The 15,610-nt window shown below is 39.4% G+C and overlaps 1 protein-coding gene across 1 annotated transcript in view; it reads right to left on the reverse strand.

Annotated features, from left to right (window-relative positions):
• LOC136840190 (transcription factor mef2A-like) overlaps positions 1-15,610 on the reverse strand; it is a 35,956-nt gene that overhangs the window by 18,303 nt on the left and 2,043 nt on the right. The window contains exon 2 of the mRNA XM_067106684.1: positions 14,226-14,347. Within this exon, the coding sequence (XP_066962785.1) occupies positions 14,226-14,347 (122 nt within the window). The remainder of the gene's footprint in view (positions 1-14,225; positions 14,348-15,610) is intronic.

The raw sequence follows: 15,610 nt of genomic DNA on the forward strand, positions 1-15,610 counted from the left end.
TGAAAGTAAATTCCAGCATTTGGGGGATGTAGTGCACAAGAAAAGGAAGAGCCTTGTTTAGATATTTTACCAAAATATGTCTCTTGAGAACACAGATTTCAAGAATTAAAAGCCTCTGACATTTTTCAGTTAAAACAAATTCCAGCATTTAGGAGCTGTAACGCACAAAGAAAAGCCTATTTTTATGTATTTTACCAATATATGTATCTTGAGCGCACAGATTGTAAGAATTAAATGACTGAAATTGTTCGATGAAAACTAATTTCAGCATTTAGGGGCTGTAATGTAAAAAGAAAACAAGCCTGTGTTAAGGTATTTTACCAAGATGTGTATCTTGAGAACACAGATTTCAAGAAGGAAAACTGATATTTTTCAGTGAAAATAAATTCCAGCATTTAGGGGCTGTAATACACAAGGAAACGAAGCCAGTGTTTAGATATTTTACCAAAATATGTCTTGTGAGGACAGGTTTCAATTCCATTCCGGTAAACTTGAATAACCTCGCCAATCAAAATGCAAACTATCGAACAGTGTAGTAATGGAAAGAGACAGACTAACTAGAGTAAACTCGACTGTATGTAAAGAACACTCTGAGAGTGCTCACGTCGAACCTAATAGCACACACGAAGGGCGTGACACCTTTAGCAAACGAGGATCCCTAATGACGGAATTAGAAGCCCTCACTGGCAAGGAGGGAAAGGAACAGGGCAGGAGAAGCAAGGCAATCATTCCGCAGCCGCGACGTCGGATAAAGAGAGAAAATGTCTTCAGGGGAGTGGTGAAAGGAAGGTGGGTCCCCGAGACGTTTATTGTCGGGAACGAAAGGGGGATTGCCACAATCAGAGAGACACACAGACAAAAGCACCGTGTCTTCATTGTTGTAAGAGCGGTGACACGGCGACCTCCTCCTACAGCTGCTGTGCAATAGCGCTCTCAATCGACGAAGTTGAGTTCGTCATGTCTCGGGTTCACCTGCTTTTATTTTATGCTTGGAATTTTTTTCTGGGGGGAAGTTTGGTTTTCATGGCCGTTCGTTTTAACATTACATGCAGTCTAGAGCGTTTCAGGGGCAGCTAAGCAGTTTCTATTTAATGATGCTATCAATAGTTCAAGCGAAAATGCAATGCATTATTACCCTAATGCTATTCTTCTCGCATTTTAATAATTTTTGTCAGTTTATGTATTTATTATTTTTTTTTTTCTCTTTTCAATAAGTGAGATCTCTTCTTTCTGTATTTCCCTTTACTTCCTTTTACTTCTTCCTAATGAACACTATATTCGTTGGAAGCTTGCATTTCAAGTCAGTGACCCCTGAGGGCTTGCTCCATATGAATGGGTTTCATCTTCTGAATAATGATAATAATAATGACAATAATCAACGAAGTTAACTTCGTCATGTCTTGGATTCACTTGCTGTTATTTTGATGCTGCTCCTTGCAGATTGATAATATAATTCTGTATATTCACCTATCTAAAATTAATACAGGCTATCTAAAGCAATTGTAGATTGAGAAAATAATTCTGTATATTCACCTATCTAAAATGAATACAGACTATCTAAAGCAATTGTAGATTGAGAAAATAATTCTGTATGTTCACCTATCCAGAATGAATACAGAGTAACCAAAGCAATTGTAGACTGATAAAATAATTCTGTATGTTCGCCTATCCAGAATGAATACAGATCTAACTAAAGCAATTAGAGATTGATAAAGCAATTCTGTATATTCACCTATCCAGAATGAATACGGGCTATCTATAGCAAGTGTAAATTGATAAAAGAATTCTGTATATTCACCTATCCAAAATATATACAAATCTAACTAAAGCCATTGCAGATTGATAAAGCAGCTCTGTATGATTCACCTATTCAGAATGATTTCAGACTAACTAAAGCAATTGCAGATCAGTAAAGCAATTCTGTATATTCACCTATCCAAAATTAATAAAGATCTAACCAAAACAATAGCAGATTGACCGAGAAGTCACTTCATAGTCCACTCAACTGATAAAATCGGACTGTGTTAAGCATTTTCTCACTTGCGATGTGAAAATGTCTTCCGACGATCTTTGCCAGCGAAAACTGCACAGGCGAGGTTATTTGACGCAACAATGGCTTTACGATAATTGTGTGATTGCGACCGCCTAGTAATTCTTGCGTAGCTCTCTTTTTTTTTTTTTTTTTTTTTTTTTTTTTTAGCGAGAGGTTGTGTGGCCGGTTTCACGGGTGACTGAATAAGCACGGATTAGTAATAAGATGATGATGTTGATGATGATGGTGATGATAATGATTAATTAGTTTTCGTTCGCTCACACGAGGAGGCGGCCACTGTACGTGTGTGTGTGTGTGTATATATATATATATATATATATATATATATATATATATATATATATATATATATATATATATACATACACGTATCTATCAATCTATATATAAATAGATGTATATATATACATCTATATATATATATATATATATATAGATTGATAGATACGTATATATATATATATATATATATATATATATATATATATATATATATATATATATATATATATATACACACACACACACACGTACAGTGGTTGCCTTCCTCGTGTATTTATATAAACATATAAATACATACTACATGCATACATATGTACGTATTTTATAAATAGCATACACGTGACGAATCTATATAATTTTACCCTAGCAAAGTACTGGGGTTGAAATCTACAGAGAGAGAGAGAGAGAGAGAGAGAGAGAGAGAGGTGGGGGGGAGCGGGTTGTGAATGCACGAACAATACCGGCAATAGATGTCATTGATTGCCCAACGTGTCTCTAAGGTCGAAAGATCAGCAGTGCCATCTCGTGTCACAATAGGCGGTTCGTAACTTTTTTATACATATCTATCTCAGGTGATTACGCCAACTTTCTTTTCTTCGGCGAGAACTCTTCCGTTCTGTCCCAAGCCATTCTGTCGAGAACAATCATTTTCATCACCCCTAACGCCACTTTTTCCACCCATCGCTAGAATAGAATGGAATCTGGAGTTTACGGCAGAGGGCAAGCGCTGGGAGCTATGAGGTCATTCAGCGCTGAAACGGAAATTGACAGTAAAAGGTTTGAAAGGTGTAACAGGAAGAAAACCTCAAAGCAGTTGAGTTGAGCTGAGGAAAGTAAGATGGGAGAAAGAGAATATGAAAGGACGTACAGTAAAAGGAACGAAAGAAGTTGCAGCTAGGGGCCGAAGGCACGCCCCAGAGAACCTTAAGTAATGCCTGCAGTGCACCGCATGAGGTGCACTGACGGCACTAACCCACTCCGGGTTTTGTGCATTATGACACTCACACCATGAAGAGAAATCTGTAAGTTAGCATTGTTGTTCAGTAAGGTACTGAGTTTTCCTTAAACGGTATCTGACTAGGTTTGAGAGCTTCGCGTGCATTATTTTCTTCACACACACGCACACACACACCCAGAGAAAGCTTACATGTATACATGTGTTTCATTATTATGCTTATTCAGAAATCTTTACCAGGTTTAAGCTTCGAGAGTTATTTCGAGAGAGAAAACGCACTTTTCAGCTGATAATATTAATGGTATCTTGCATCAACTGGAACCAACAAAAGGCTAAAGAGTTGTTCTTAAACACAAAGTTTGAGGAGAAGAATCTTTTTTTCTCAGAAATGAAGATTTACTCATATTCTGCCACTGTGCCGGTAATGATAACTCTTTGGCTGCGTTAAAATCACTCGCTGAAATTAAATCTCGCGGGTTTCTTGAACATTTTTCTGTACATTATTTCGTCCCTGTGCCGGTAATGATAACTCTTTGGCTGCGTTGAAATTACTCGGTGAAATTAAATCCCGCTGGTTTCTTGAACATTTTATTATATATTATTTGGTCTCTGTGCCGATAATGAAAAACTTTCTGGCTTCGTTGAAATCACTCGCCGAAATTAAATCTCGCGGGTTTCTGCAGCATTTTACTATATATTATTTTGTCTCTGTGCCGTTAATGATAACTCTTCGGCTGCGTTGAAATCACTCGCCGAAATTAAATCTCGCGGGTTTCTTGAACATTTTACTATATTATATTATTTTGTCTCTGTGCGTTAATGATAACTCTTCGGCTTCGTTGAAATCCCTCGCCGAAATTAAATCTCGCTGGTTTCTGCAACATTTTACTATATATTATTCTGTCTCTGTGCCGTTAATGATAACGCTTCGGCTGCGCTGAAATCACTCGCCGAAATTGAATCTCGCGGGTTTCTGCAACATTTTATGATATATTATAACCTCATCTTTTATATGGAAATTAGACCTAGATAATTTGCCCGTATGAAGGAAGGAAATTTTCGTTACAGTATTCCGTTCCCCTAAATCGTACCGGAGCTTACCATCTACCTGCCTGTTGAATGCGAACACATTTCAGCTTCACCAGCCAGTCCTCTTTTTTTAGAAGCGCCGAGATGAACTCCCCGGGAGTCACTGGCAACTTCTTAAAAGGCTCTGGGAACGAGCGGTCGTAAGCAGAGACCTGACGTCATAGCCCCTCGCGAGACGGCCTGGAGTGTACCCGCGCTCGTTGTGCGTCCGGCGATTCAGTGGAAGGTGTCCAGTGAATGACAAGGTTGTCGTTGCAGTAGGAGTTAACAGCTGTTAAAGCGAAGCCTGCCAGGTCATTCAACCTCATTCCTCGGGAGTCGTACTCGTTGCGGAACGGGTGAACAACCTGTGTCGATAAGTGAGCCCCAGAAGCTTCCCGAGAGAGTATATATATCTATAAAAGTTGAAAATTAGGAAGAATAGATCCCGATCTTCTCTCTTCCACTCGGATTTCGGTTGATCGCTGTGATTGTTCAGATTCTCGGTGGTACGGTTGTATGGTCGTCTTGCTTTCCTGTGTCGTAGTGCTGCTGTGCGTGGGAAGAAGTTGAACTGAACAGAAGTTCGGTCGCAGCCCAGGAGAGGAGAAGGAGGATGACTTCCAAACTTCGTCGCCCGCCCCTGTTTGGGCTCGATAACCCCCTGGGCATTCCAGTCCTGCCCAAATACTCCTCCTCTGCCGCTTGCAAGGTAAGAAGAGCTTATCGCCATGAACTACAGGTCAGCAACACGAGTCATATGTAAATGTATGTATATATATATATATATGTATATGTGTGTGTTTGTATATATATATATATATATATATATATTATAGTGTGTATGTATATGATATATACATACATATATATATATATATATATATATATATATATATATATATATATATACAGTATATATATATATATATATATATAATATATATATATATATATATATATATATATATATATATATATATATATATATATATATATAAAAACACCTGTATATATGTATATATATAATATATACATATACATATATACACATACATCCTCTGTTGGGTATCCTGTTCTCCATAATCAATGCTACCATGCCTCTTAAAAATACCAGAAGGAATATTATGACGCTCAACACAAAAATGATAAATATTATGACATTCAGCACAAAAATGATCAACAGCCATATACGATTTAACAGCTTCATCACCATCATCGTCATCATCATGGAAGTTGTCCATTAAATTCTCCCTTTCCACTCTCTCCCACTCTGTCCTGCACCCCCTGTCTCAACTCCCGTCAGGGATATATATTTATCGATGCCTTTTACCTGTGATTTCGCAGAGATTTCTTTTCGAGCTATTAAAGCTCTCCCGTTCCCTTCATCTGTCCAAACCATTTCAGTCTATGAGATTTCAACCTATGTTCCAACGACTGAATATCAGATCTCTGTGGAGTCTGTGGTTTCCTGAGCTCGTTTTTTTTTATTTTTTTATTCTGTCAAGAAATCAGTTTGGGTTAAAGTTGCCTCGAGGAGAAATAGTTTTCAGGTGACAGGCAACATGCCTCATGCATCATATTACTACACAATAAAACTGGTAGTAACTTTTAATTATAGGTTGGTAGACTACTATATATCAATTGGATAAACAAAAACAAAAAGGCTCATGGTACATTGGATATGAATCAAGATTACGTAACTCTCTGAATCTCGTTATCATTTGTTCTCAAATCTATTTTTGTTCCCTTAGGATGTTTTCCTCACATGGAGATAATTTGCCTTACGTCACTAAGAAGGAAAGGGTAACCAGGTGGTTTCCATTGTCGAGTCTGGATAGAAGAAACCAAACTTTGCTTGTATTTTTACCATCTCTTCCATGATTAGAACTGAAAAATATTTATGTCAAAAAAGGCCCCTTAGTGGGGTAGCACCGTCAGTGCACCTCACGTGGTGCGCTGTAGGCATTACTTAAGGGTGTTTGCAGCGTTCCCTCGGCCCTAGCTGCAACCTCTTTCATTCGTTTTACTGTGCCTCCGTTCATATTCTCTTTCTTCCATCTGACTGTCCACCCCTCTAACAATTGTTTCATAGTGCGGCTGCGAGGTTTTCCTCTTGTTACACCCTTCAGACGTTCTCACTGTCAATTTCCTTTCAGTGCTGAATGACCTCGGGTCCCAGCGCTTGGCCGTAGGCCTCAATTTGATATCCTATCCTATTGTATTCTATTCCCTGACAAAAAAGGAGCTAGTTATTCACGAATTCTGTAAACTTGTAACTAACTGTAATTGACTACAGCAGGTCCTCCAACCTAAAAATAAGGAGAATAACAGGTAAGCCACCCCAAGCACTCGTCGGATTCTGCTTGGCACCTGTGACAGCGAAGCTCTTGCTGGTTGGATGCCCCAGTCATCCTACTTGCGGGAGGGCGTTTCCTCTCTCGGGATCTAGGATGAGGATGACATCCTATAGCCAGCGTTCCCGAAAAGGGAGTCTTCTTTTAGCGTAACGGTGAACCGAGTTTTGTTGGCTGAGATGACTCGCGTCACGCAAGTCAGTCGTCACCACTATCCAAGTATCACTGGAGTTTTCAGTATTGTATAAAAGACTTTGCCATTTTTTGTGACTTGTTCCTGACAGGCAGAATGTCTGGCCTTTCGATAGATGTTAAGGTTTTATTGGGTTGACCGTTTTCTGCCTAGTGACTTTACGTCGAGACTAGGGAAGGGCTAAGCCTCCCGGGCTGGATTAGAATCTGCTTTGGGTGCGTTTTAGCTACGACTTTATTTCTAGATTTTTGGTAATTTGCGTAACCGCAGACGATTGGCGTACCGTTACGAGCGGCGTAAAAGCTGCCTCCACCTCCCTTTTGACTACCTGTAGATGGTCGCTTCAGTTTCAGTTCACTTTGACGATAGTGAAGAATGAAATCACAGGAAATGAGCTTTTCAGTGGCGCAAACGTTGTACACAAACACACACAAACAGTATATGTACATACACATAGATGGAACACATACACACATTTATATATATATATATATATATATATATATATATATATATATATATATATATATATATATATATATATATATATATATATATATATATATATATATATTTACATACATACATACTACTGTAAGTGCATTCGTTTGGTATAGGCAATTCTTGTCTGGGTGACCACTCAGAAATGCCAAACATCTTCGGCGCAAACTTGTCGACTGCCTGTTCAGCGGCAGTGCTACACTATGAGTATGTGAGCGTGTGTATGTGCGTATGTTTGTGTGTGTGTGTGTGTTTGTATGTGTGAGCGTGTGTGTGAGTCTTGAAGATTATTTGTGACCAGGGATGGGAAAGTTTTATGATGAAAGCGAAGCTCGTGTTAGAATATGCCAGGAACCGTGACAGGTCTGGTCTGCGAGCGGTCTCACACGAGGATTTGTGATAACGCCGATTGCGAGAATTGTGGATGCATAACATTTCCTCTCGCATGCCTGCGAAGGAGTGCGGACTGGAATTCCGACTGGGAAAGTAAGACAGATAACAGGCGGATTCCTGAGTGTTGCGCAAGGGGAGGTTAGACGAAGAACGAGACGATACTGGACATCTTCTTACACGCGAAGATATAGCATTCACTTGTACTCCACACAGGAAAATGGAAGATGTTTTGGTTAGAATCTGCCCAGCAGTTTCGTCCTCCAGTGGACCTCTTCTTGGAGCGTTTATTGAGGGAAGGAGAGCTCCATTGGAGGACGAAAGTGGTGGGCATATTCTAACCAAAACACCAAACCAAGGGGTGTTGAGATTAGCATTGGTACAGAAGTAGTTCTGAGATAAATGTGTTATGAATTTCTACCTGTGTGAGATATATATATATATATATATATATATATATATATATATATATATATATATATATATATATATATATATATATAATATACTGTATATATATAAATAAATATTATATAATATACATACATACATACATACATACATACATACATACATACATACATACATACATACATACATACTGAATAAACAGAAGAACAGGAAGGATTTCGGTGTAATAAAACTGTTGGACGTTATAGGAGATGTAATTTCTTTTGTGCTCTGTAAACTTTAGGTATTTCCCCTGGCAAATCGTTGCCATGCTTGGTATCTCCTTGTTGGGATTTCCCCAGGGGCAGTACTCCTTGCGTCGTGATGAAACTTGGGACGATCTACATGTTTATTTAGTAACTTTTTCGGTAATAAAAACTGGAAAAAAATAAGTTTCTGTGTTCCTATTAACGAGTTCTGTTCCCATGGCTAAGGTATATAACTTCTGAGGCTGTCAGTACAATACTTTTCTATGTACAAATTAACGAGTTCTGTTGTTGAGGCTAAGGGATATAACTTCTTAGGCTGTCAGTACAATACTTTGCTATGTACATGTTAACGAGTACTGTTCTTAAGGATAAGGTATATAACTTCTAAGGCTGTCAGTACAGTGCTCTTATATGTACATGTTAACGAGTTCTGTTCTCATGGCTAGGGTAACGTTTTTTTAAGGCTTTCAGTGCAATACCCTTTAGAATACTCTTCTATATACGTATGAACGAGTTGTGTTCTCACGGATAAGGTATGCAAGTTTTTAGGCGGTCAGTAATTATACAACAAAGAGGCAACTCAATAATGTCTTAAGACGTCGTTTCGTGACAGGATTTTCCAACTCAGTTGCTGAGGTTTTCCTCGGAAATAAACCTCAAGTTTTCAAGATACACATTTTGGTTCATCGTTGCACACTTCTGTGTCTAATGAAAGTTTTAACTCCTGCTGATAAATTAACCGCATAATTACGCGTGATTATAAGGCACCCAAGCTGGTCAGTGAGTTGCAACAGCAACTTCAAAGATGCAGAAATCTCGAGATATGCAAGAAATTGAAGTCATGTCAGTCCAGACAGTGATGTCATGAAAGAGGATCCCGTAGGGGGGTTAGTGCCCTCAGTGCACTTCACAGGGTGCACTGTAGGCATTACTCAAGGTTTCTTTGCAGCGTCCCTTCCTTAGGCCCCTAGCTGCGACCCCTTTCATTCCTTTTACTGTCCCTCCATTCATATTATCTTTCTTCCCCCTTGCTATCTACTCTCTCCTAACAATTATTTCATGGTGCAACTGCGAGGTGTTCCTCCTGTTACACCTGTCAAATCTTTTTCCTCTCAATTTCCGTTTCAGCGTTGTATGACCTCGTAGATCCAATCGCTTGGCGTGTGGCCTGAATTCTGTACTCTATTCTATTCTGTTCTATTCTATCATACAACCTTGACATTCGTAACAAAGGAGAACGTGTCTCTACCGACAGATTAAGAAATATCGTCCAATGCATTAGTGTTATGGTCCCTAATCAGCAGGTATTAATAATATCAATTTATGTGCCAGCTTTTCTTGTATTGTCTTTCGTGGGAATTCTTTATTTCTTTCGCCCGTGACCTTTGCCAGGTAACTTTTTCTTTGTGTTTTGGGAAATCGTTTCGTGGGTGTGCAATAACGTTTGGGCTGTTGTATGCACTGGTGGATCCAGGGGGGTGGCACCTGGGCACGTGGCCCCCCCCCATGAAAAATAATGACAAAATAATAATATTGAAGATTAGATAATAATGACATAAATGAGAAATATAAAAGTAGGAAAAATACAAAATCTATTATAGAAATATATATATATATATATATATATATATATATATATATATATATATATATATATATATAATGTATATATATATTTGTATGTACAATATGAGTATGTTATGTATGTGTGTGTGTGGTGTGTGTGTGAGTGCACGCGCACGAGCATTAAATTAACAGTTTGTTCCTACAATTTACAGCTGATTTAGAAATGCCTGTTATAGGTGGTTTAGAAAACTAGCCACTTAATTCTAGGGCACCTTACGGAACTCCTTTTTCCTCTGTTACTTTTCTGGGATGAGGTTGTTAGCCCCATGCCCTTCGACAGCCTGAGCGCCCAAAAGCTTTCTGGCACGTTCCGGAATCGAACCCAGGACACCTGTCTAGCGACGTCAATGACCCCAGATTATGTGACGCCATTTTGACAAAGTGATAAATGATAATAAATCTCTTTGAAGAGGCACTCGTTTCAGCCATTGGGCTACGTATTTGTGTGTGTGTATTTGAGAGAGAGAGAGAGAGAGAGAGAGAGAGAGAGAGAGAGAGAGAGAGAGAGAGAGAGAGAGAGAGAGAAGTATCCATTACTTACAATTAACTTACAATCAGCAAGTGACCAGATTGAATTTGATCCATATTTGTCCTGACGAGGAGAGAGAGAGAGAGAGAGAGAGAGAGAGAGAGAGAGAGAGAGAGAGAGAGAGAGAGAGAGAGTATCCATTACTTACAATCAACTTGCAGTCAACAAGTGATCCGACTGAACTCGATCCATATTTGTCCTGACAAGGCTGACTTGCATTTTGTACAGGAACCCTTCCATGTGTTTAAACTTGTCCCATTAAACCTTCAATTCCACACATTTTTTTTTTTTTTTTTTTGAGAACAACCCCGCCGCCCCAACCCAGCCCCAGCCCCCGGCCGCCTTCCTTTTTCTCATGTACTCCATGGCTCACATCTCGCTCTACCGTCGATTTCATCATTTACCCTTAATTCTCTTTAGGGGAAAACCACATTCTGTTTCCTGCTTTCATATTGACGTCATTACACTCTAATTGATTCTACCATTTGCCCTTTAATCCTTACTCTCTCTGCCACTCTTCTTCAGATTTCCTTTGCCTTTGTAGTTGTCTGTAAAAGGAAACTGTTGTGCCGGCTTTGTCTGTCCGTCCGCACTTTTTCTGTCCTCACTTTTTTCTGTCCGCACCTTTTCTGTCAGCACATTTTCTGTCCGCACTATTTTTGTCCGCGCTTTTTCTGTCCGCCCTCAGATCTTAAAAACTAATGATGCTAAAGGGCTGCAAATTGGTATGTTGATCATCCACCCTCCAATCATCAAACATACCAAATTGCAGCCCTCTAACCTCAGTAGTTTTTAATTTATTTAAGGTTAAAGTTAGCCATAATCGCGCGCCTGGCAACGATATAGGACAGGCCACCACCGGGCCGCGGCTAAAGTTTCATGTACCGCGGTTCATACAGCATTATACCGAGACCACCGAAAGATAGATCTATTTTCGGTGGCCCTGATTATGCACTGTACAGAAAACTCGATCGCCCAGAAGCATTTCATACTCGTTTATTCGTCCAGTTGGCCTTTAAATCCTTATTCTCGCCAACACTCTTCTTCAGTTTTCCCCTGCCCCCTTTTTTTATCGCCAGTTTCCGCTACATTCCTCACCTCACGTAGGCCATGGTTCACCTCTCGTCCCATTCGATCGTCGAGTGTGACTTCGAGTGTGACTTCGACTCCTCCTTCGTCTTTCTGGTTTATTTTCGGGGTTTTCTGTCGGGTCCTCCTCCTCGTCCGACCCATCCAGTGGGGTCCTGGGCCCACCAAACGTGCCCCATTTATTTGGCAGTTACCGCTTTATCATTTCCTCGAGTGATGTGTCCTTCCGTGTTGTAACTGTTTTCTAAGAGATATGTCTTTAACTTTTTATTGTATACTTTGTCTTTAATTTCTTATTGAATTCTTTTATACGTATTTGACTCCTCATTGAATTTTATTATACATCTTTAACTTCTTGAATTCCTTTGACATTTTCACGCTCTTCGAGTTCTTGGGCATCTTACCAAATAGTCTGGATTCCTTCTCATTGAATTCTTTCAACTTCTTATTGAATTCTTTTATACGTCTTTAACTTCTTAGTGAATTCTTTAGACGTTTTCAAGTTTTAATTCTTGGGCCACCTTGCCAAATAGTCTGGATTCCTTCTTACTGAATTCTTTTATACGTCTTTAACTTCTTATTGAATCTTTTGACGTTTTCAAGTTTTAATTCTCGGGCCACCTTGCCAAATAGTAAGGGTTCCTGGTGCTCAAGAGGCCGCTTTCCAGTATCTTTGTTTCTGCGCCTGTTTTAAGCAATTTATAGCTTACGTATTTTGTACCTATGAAACTAATGCGTTATGAAGATGTTTCAACTTCCTCACCCTCCTATTCCTGATTGGCTGGGTACTCCAGTACCAGAGAGAGAGAGAGAGAGAGAGAGAGAGAGAGAGAGAGAGAGAGAGAGAGAATTCCGGGTGCCAAAACAAAAAGGAGGTCCTTCGGGACAAAAGCGAGCCTTTCATTTTCACAACGGGGAATGTCATCTCAAAAATCAGATTTCCAGGGTCAAAAACAGTACCTCTTTGACACTGTGGACGGTACAGTTTCTGGGAGGTACCATTCAAAAGGCACCTCTCAAACGCTGCTCTATAAAATGAAAAGGCCTCTTTGCCTAATTTTTTCTTGTCCTAGTAGACTTGACTCCCATTTGATACTTCCTCTGAGAGGTAGAGTGGGGTGTGGTGTTGGAGAAAAGCCATATTAAACCATATAACACATAATATTATTATTATTATTATTATTATTATTATTATTATTATTATTATTATTATTATTATTATTATTATTATTATTATTATTCAGAAGGTGAACCATATTCATATGGAACAAGCCCACCATAGGGGTCATTGACTTGAAATTCAAGCTTCCGAAGAATATGGAGTTCGTTTGAAAGACGTAACAGAAAGTAATATGAAATACAGAAAGAAGATATCTGTGTTTTTAAAAGAAAAAATAAATGAACGAATCAATAAATAAATAGATAGATAAAAATAAAAGTCGTATCTTAGTCGACCGGTAAATTCAACTCAAATCTTCCTTTTGGCTTCCATCAAAAGTAGGAAATATCCTCGTCTCTCCTAGTGTGGTGTAACGAGACGGGATATGACATTCAAAAGGGCTTCAGTTGGACAAGGGTTGAGGTTTCTCGAGACGAGGACCTTTGGTCGCCGTCCTTCAGAGTCTATGGTGACCTTTTATTGGACTCTTTGTGGCCACTTGACTGCACGCCAGAGTGAGGTGTTTTTCCATTTCTCCTCTCCTCCCCTCTCTACTCCCCTCTTCACCCCACAACTCCCTCACCCACCCACACACTTGTCCCTCTGAAACATAGAGATGGCATATCCTGAACAAGACTCGTCAAAAACCATTTCTTAGAACAGAAGAAGAAGAAGAAGAAGAAGAAGAAGAAGAAGAAGAAGAAGAAGAAGCAAAGAAAGCTATCCCCTACCACTAACCTTAGTATTCCTATTCTTATTCTCATTCTTCTTCTTCTCATTCCCTCATTCTCATACCTGCTCTTCTCATTCCCTCATTCTCGTACCTTCTCTTCTCATACTTCTTCTCATTCCCACATTCTCATACCTCCTCTATTCATTCCCTCCTCATACTTCCTCATTCTCATACCTCCTCTCCTCATTCCCTTCCTTCTCATACTTCTCCTCATTCCCTCGTTCTCATACCTCCTCTCCTCATTCCCTCCTTCTCATACCTCCTCCTTCTCATACCTCCTATTCCCATTCCCTTCTCATACTTCCTCTCCTCATTCCTTCCTTCTCATACCTCCTCTTCTCATTCCCATTCCCTTCTCATACCTCCTCTCCTCATTCCTTCCTTCTCATACCTCCTCTTCTCATTCCCATTCCCTTCTCATACCTCCTCTCCTCATTCCTTCCTTCTCATACCTCCTCTTCTCATTCCCATTCCCTTCTCACACCTCCTCTCCTCATTCCTTCCTTCTCATACCTCCTCTTCTCATTCCCTTCCTGTTCATACTTCCTCTTCTCATTCCGTCATTCTCATACCCCCTCTTCTCATTTCTGTCCTTCTCATACCTCCTCTTCCCATTTCCTCCTCCTCATACCTCCTCTTCTCATTCCCTGCCTTCTCATACCTCCTCTCCTCATTCCCTCCTTCTCATACCTCTTCTTCTCTTTCCTTTCCTTCTCATACCTCCTCCTCATTCCCTGATTCTCATCCCACGCCCTGCAATGTCACCAAACCGGAAAAGAACCGCAAGAATCACGCGTGAGGCGTCGCCATTCCTCCTTCTCCCAAATTGATGTTTTGCTGCGGACGAGGAATTAGAGGAGAGAGCAGCAAGAAAATGGAGAAAGGAAACGAGAAGCGGATTGAAGGGAAGAAAGGAGAAGTGGATTGAAGGGAAGAATATTCATGACAAAGGCAGAGTAGTTTTGGGCGATCTGATGTTGCCGACAGAGCTCTCGAGATGAGTATAGGAAGGGAGGCATTGTTTAGGTGCGTTTTGGTGTTATGCAGACACAAACTGTATTTATACACATATATGTATATATATATATAATATAAATGTATATGTGTGTATGTATATTATATATACTGTACATGTATATATGTATGTAATATATATATATATATATATATATATATATATATATATATATATATATATATATATAGAGAGAGAGAGAGAGAGAGAGAGAGAGAGAGAGAGAGAGAGAGAGAGAGAGAGAGAGATTTTTTTATACCTTAGTTTTACCAGACCACTGAGCTGATTAACAGCTCTCCTAGGGCTGGCCTGATGGATTAGACTTATTTTACGTGGCTAAGAACCAGTTGGTTACCTAGAACGGGACCTACAGCTTATTGCGGAATCCGAACCACATTATAGCGAGAAATGAATTTCTGTCACCAGAAATAAATTCCTCTAATTCTTCATTAGCCGGCCAGAGACTCGAACTCGGGTCTAACGAGTGCTAGGCGACAACTCTACCGACTTTCCCAACGAGGAACTTCGTTTTGGTGTTGCGCAGACACAAACTGTATTTATGCACACATATGTATATATATAATATATATGTATATATATGGATGTATATTATATATATATATATATATATATATATATATATATATATATATATATATATATATATATATATATATATATATATATATATATTATATATAGACAGAGATGAACATCTGTGTAGAAAGATTCGTGATACAAGTCCCTTCACAGACCTACACAGATTTCTTCCTCGATAGATCACAGAATTCCCTAAACCTTCCACAGACATTGCGCCACTCACCACCACTGTCTTGCAGGATTGAGTCTGAGAGCAGGATGACTTATGCCTTAAAGGCTCTTTAATGTCTATGAATAGAACGTGTTTTCAAGAGGAGAAAACTGAGAGTAAATAAAAACAAGTAAAAAATGCGTCAAAGTGTCTTCGGCGCAGTCGAGTTTTCTGTACAGCGCATAATCAA

This window comes from Macrobrachium rosenbergii, chromosome 1, assembly GCF_040412425.1.
Source record: "Macrobrachium rosenbergii isolate ZJJX-2024 chromosome 1, ASM4041242v1, whole genome shotgun sequence".
NCBI lineage: Eukaryota > Metazoa > Arthropoda > Malacostraca > Decapoda > Palaemonidae > Macrobrachium > Macrobrachium rosenbergii.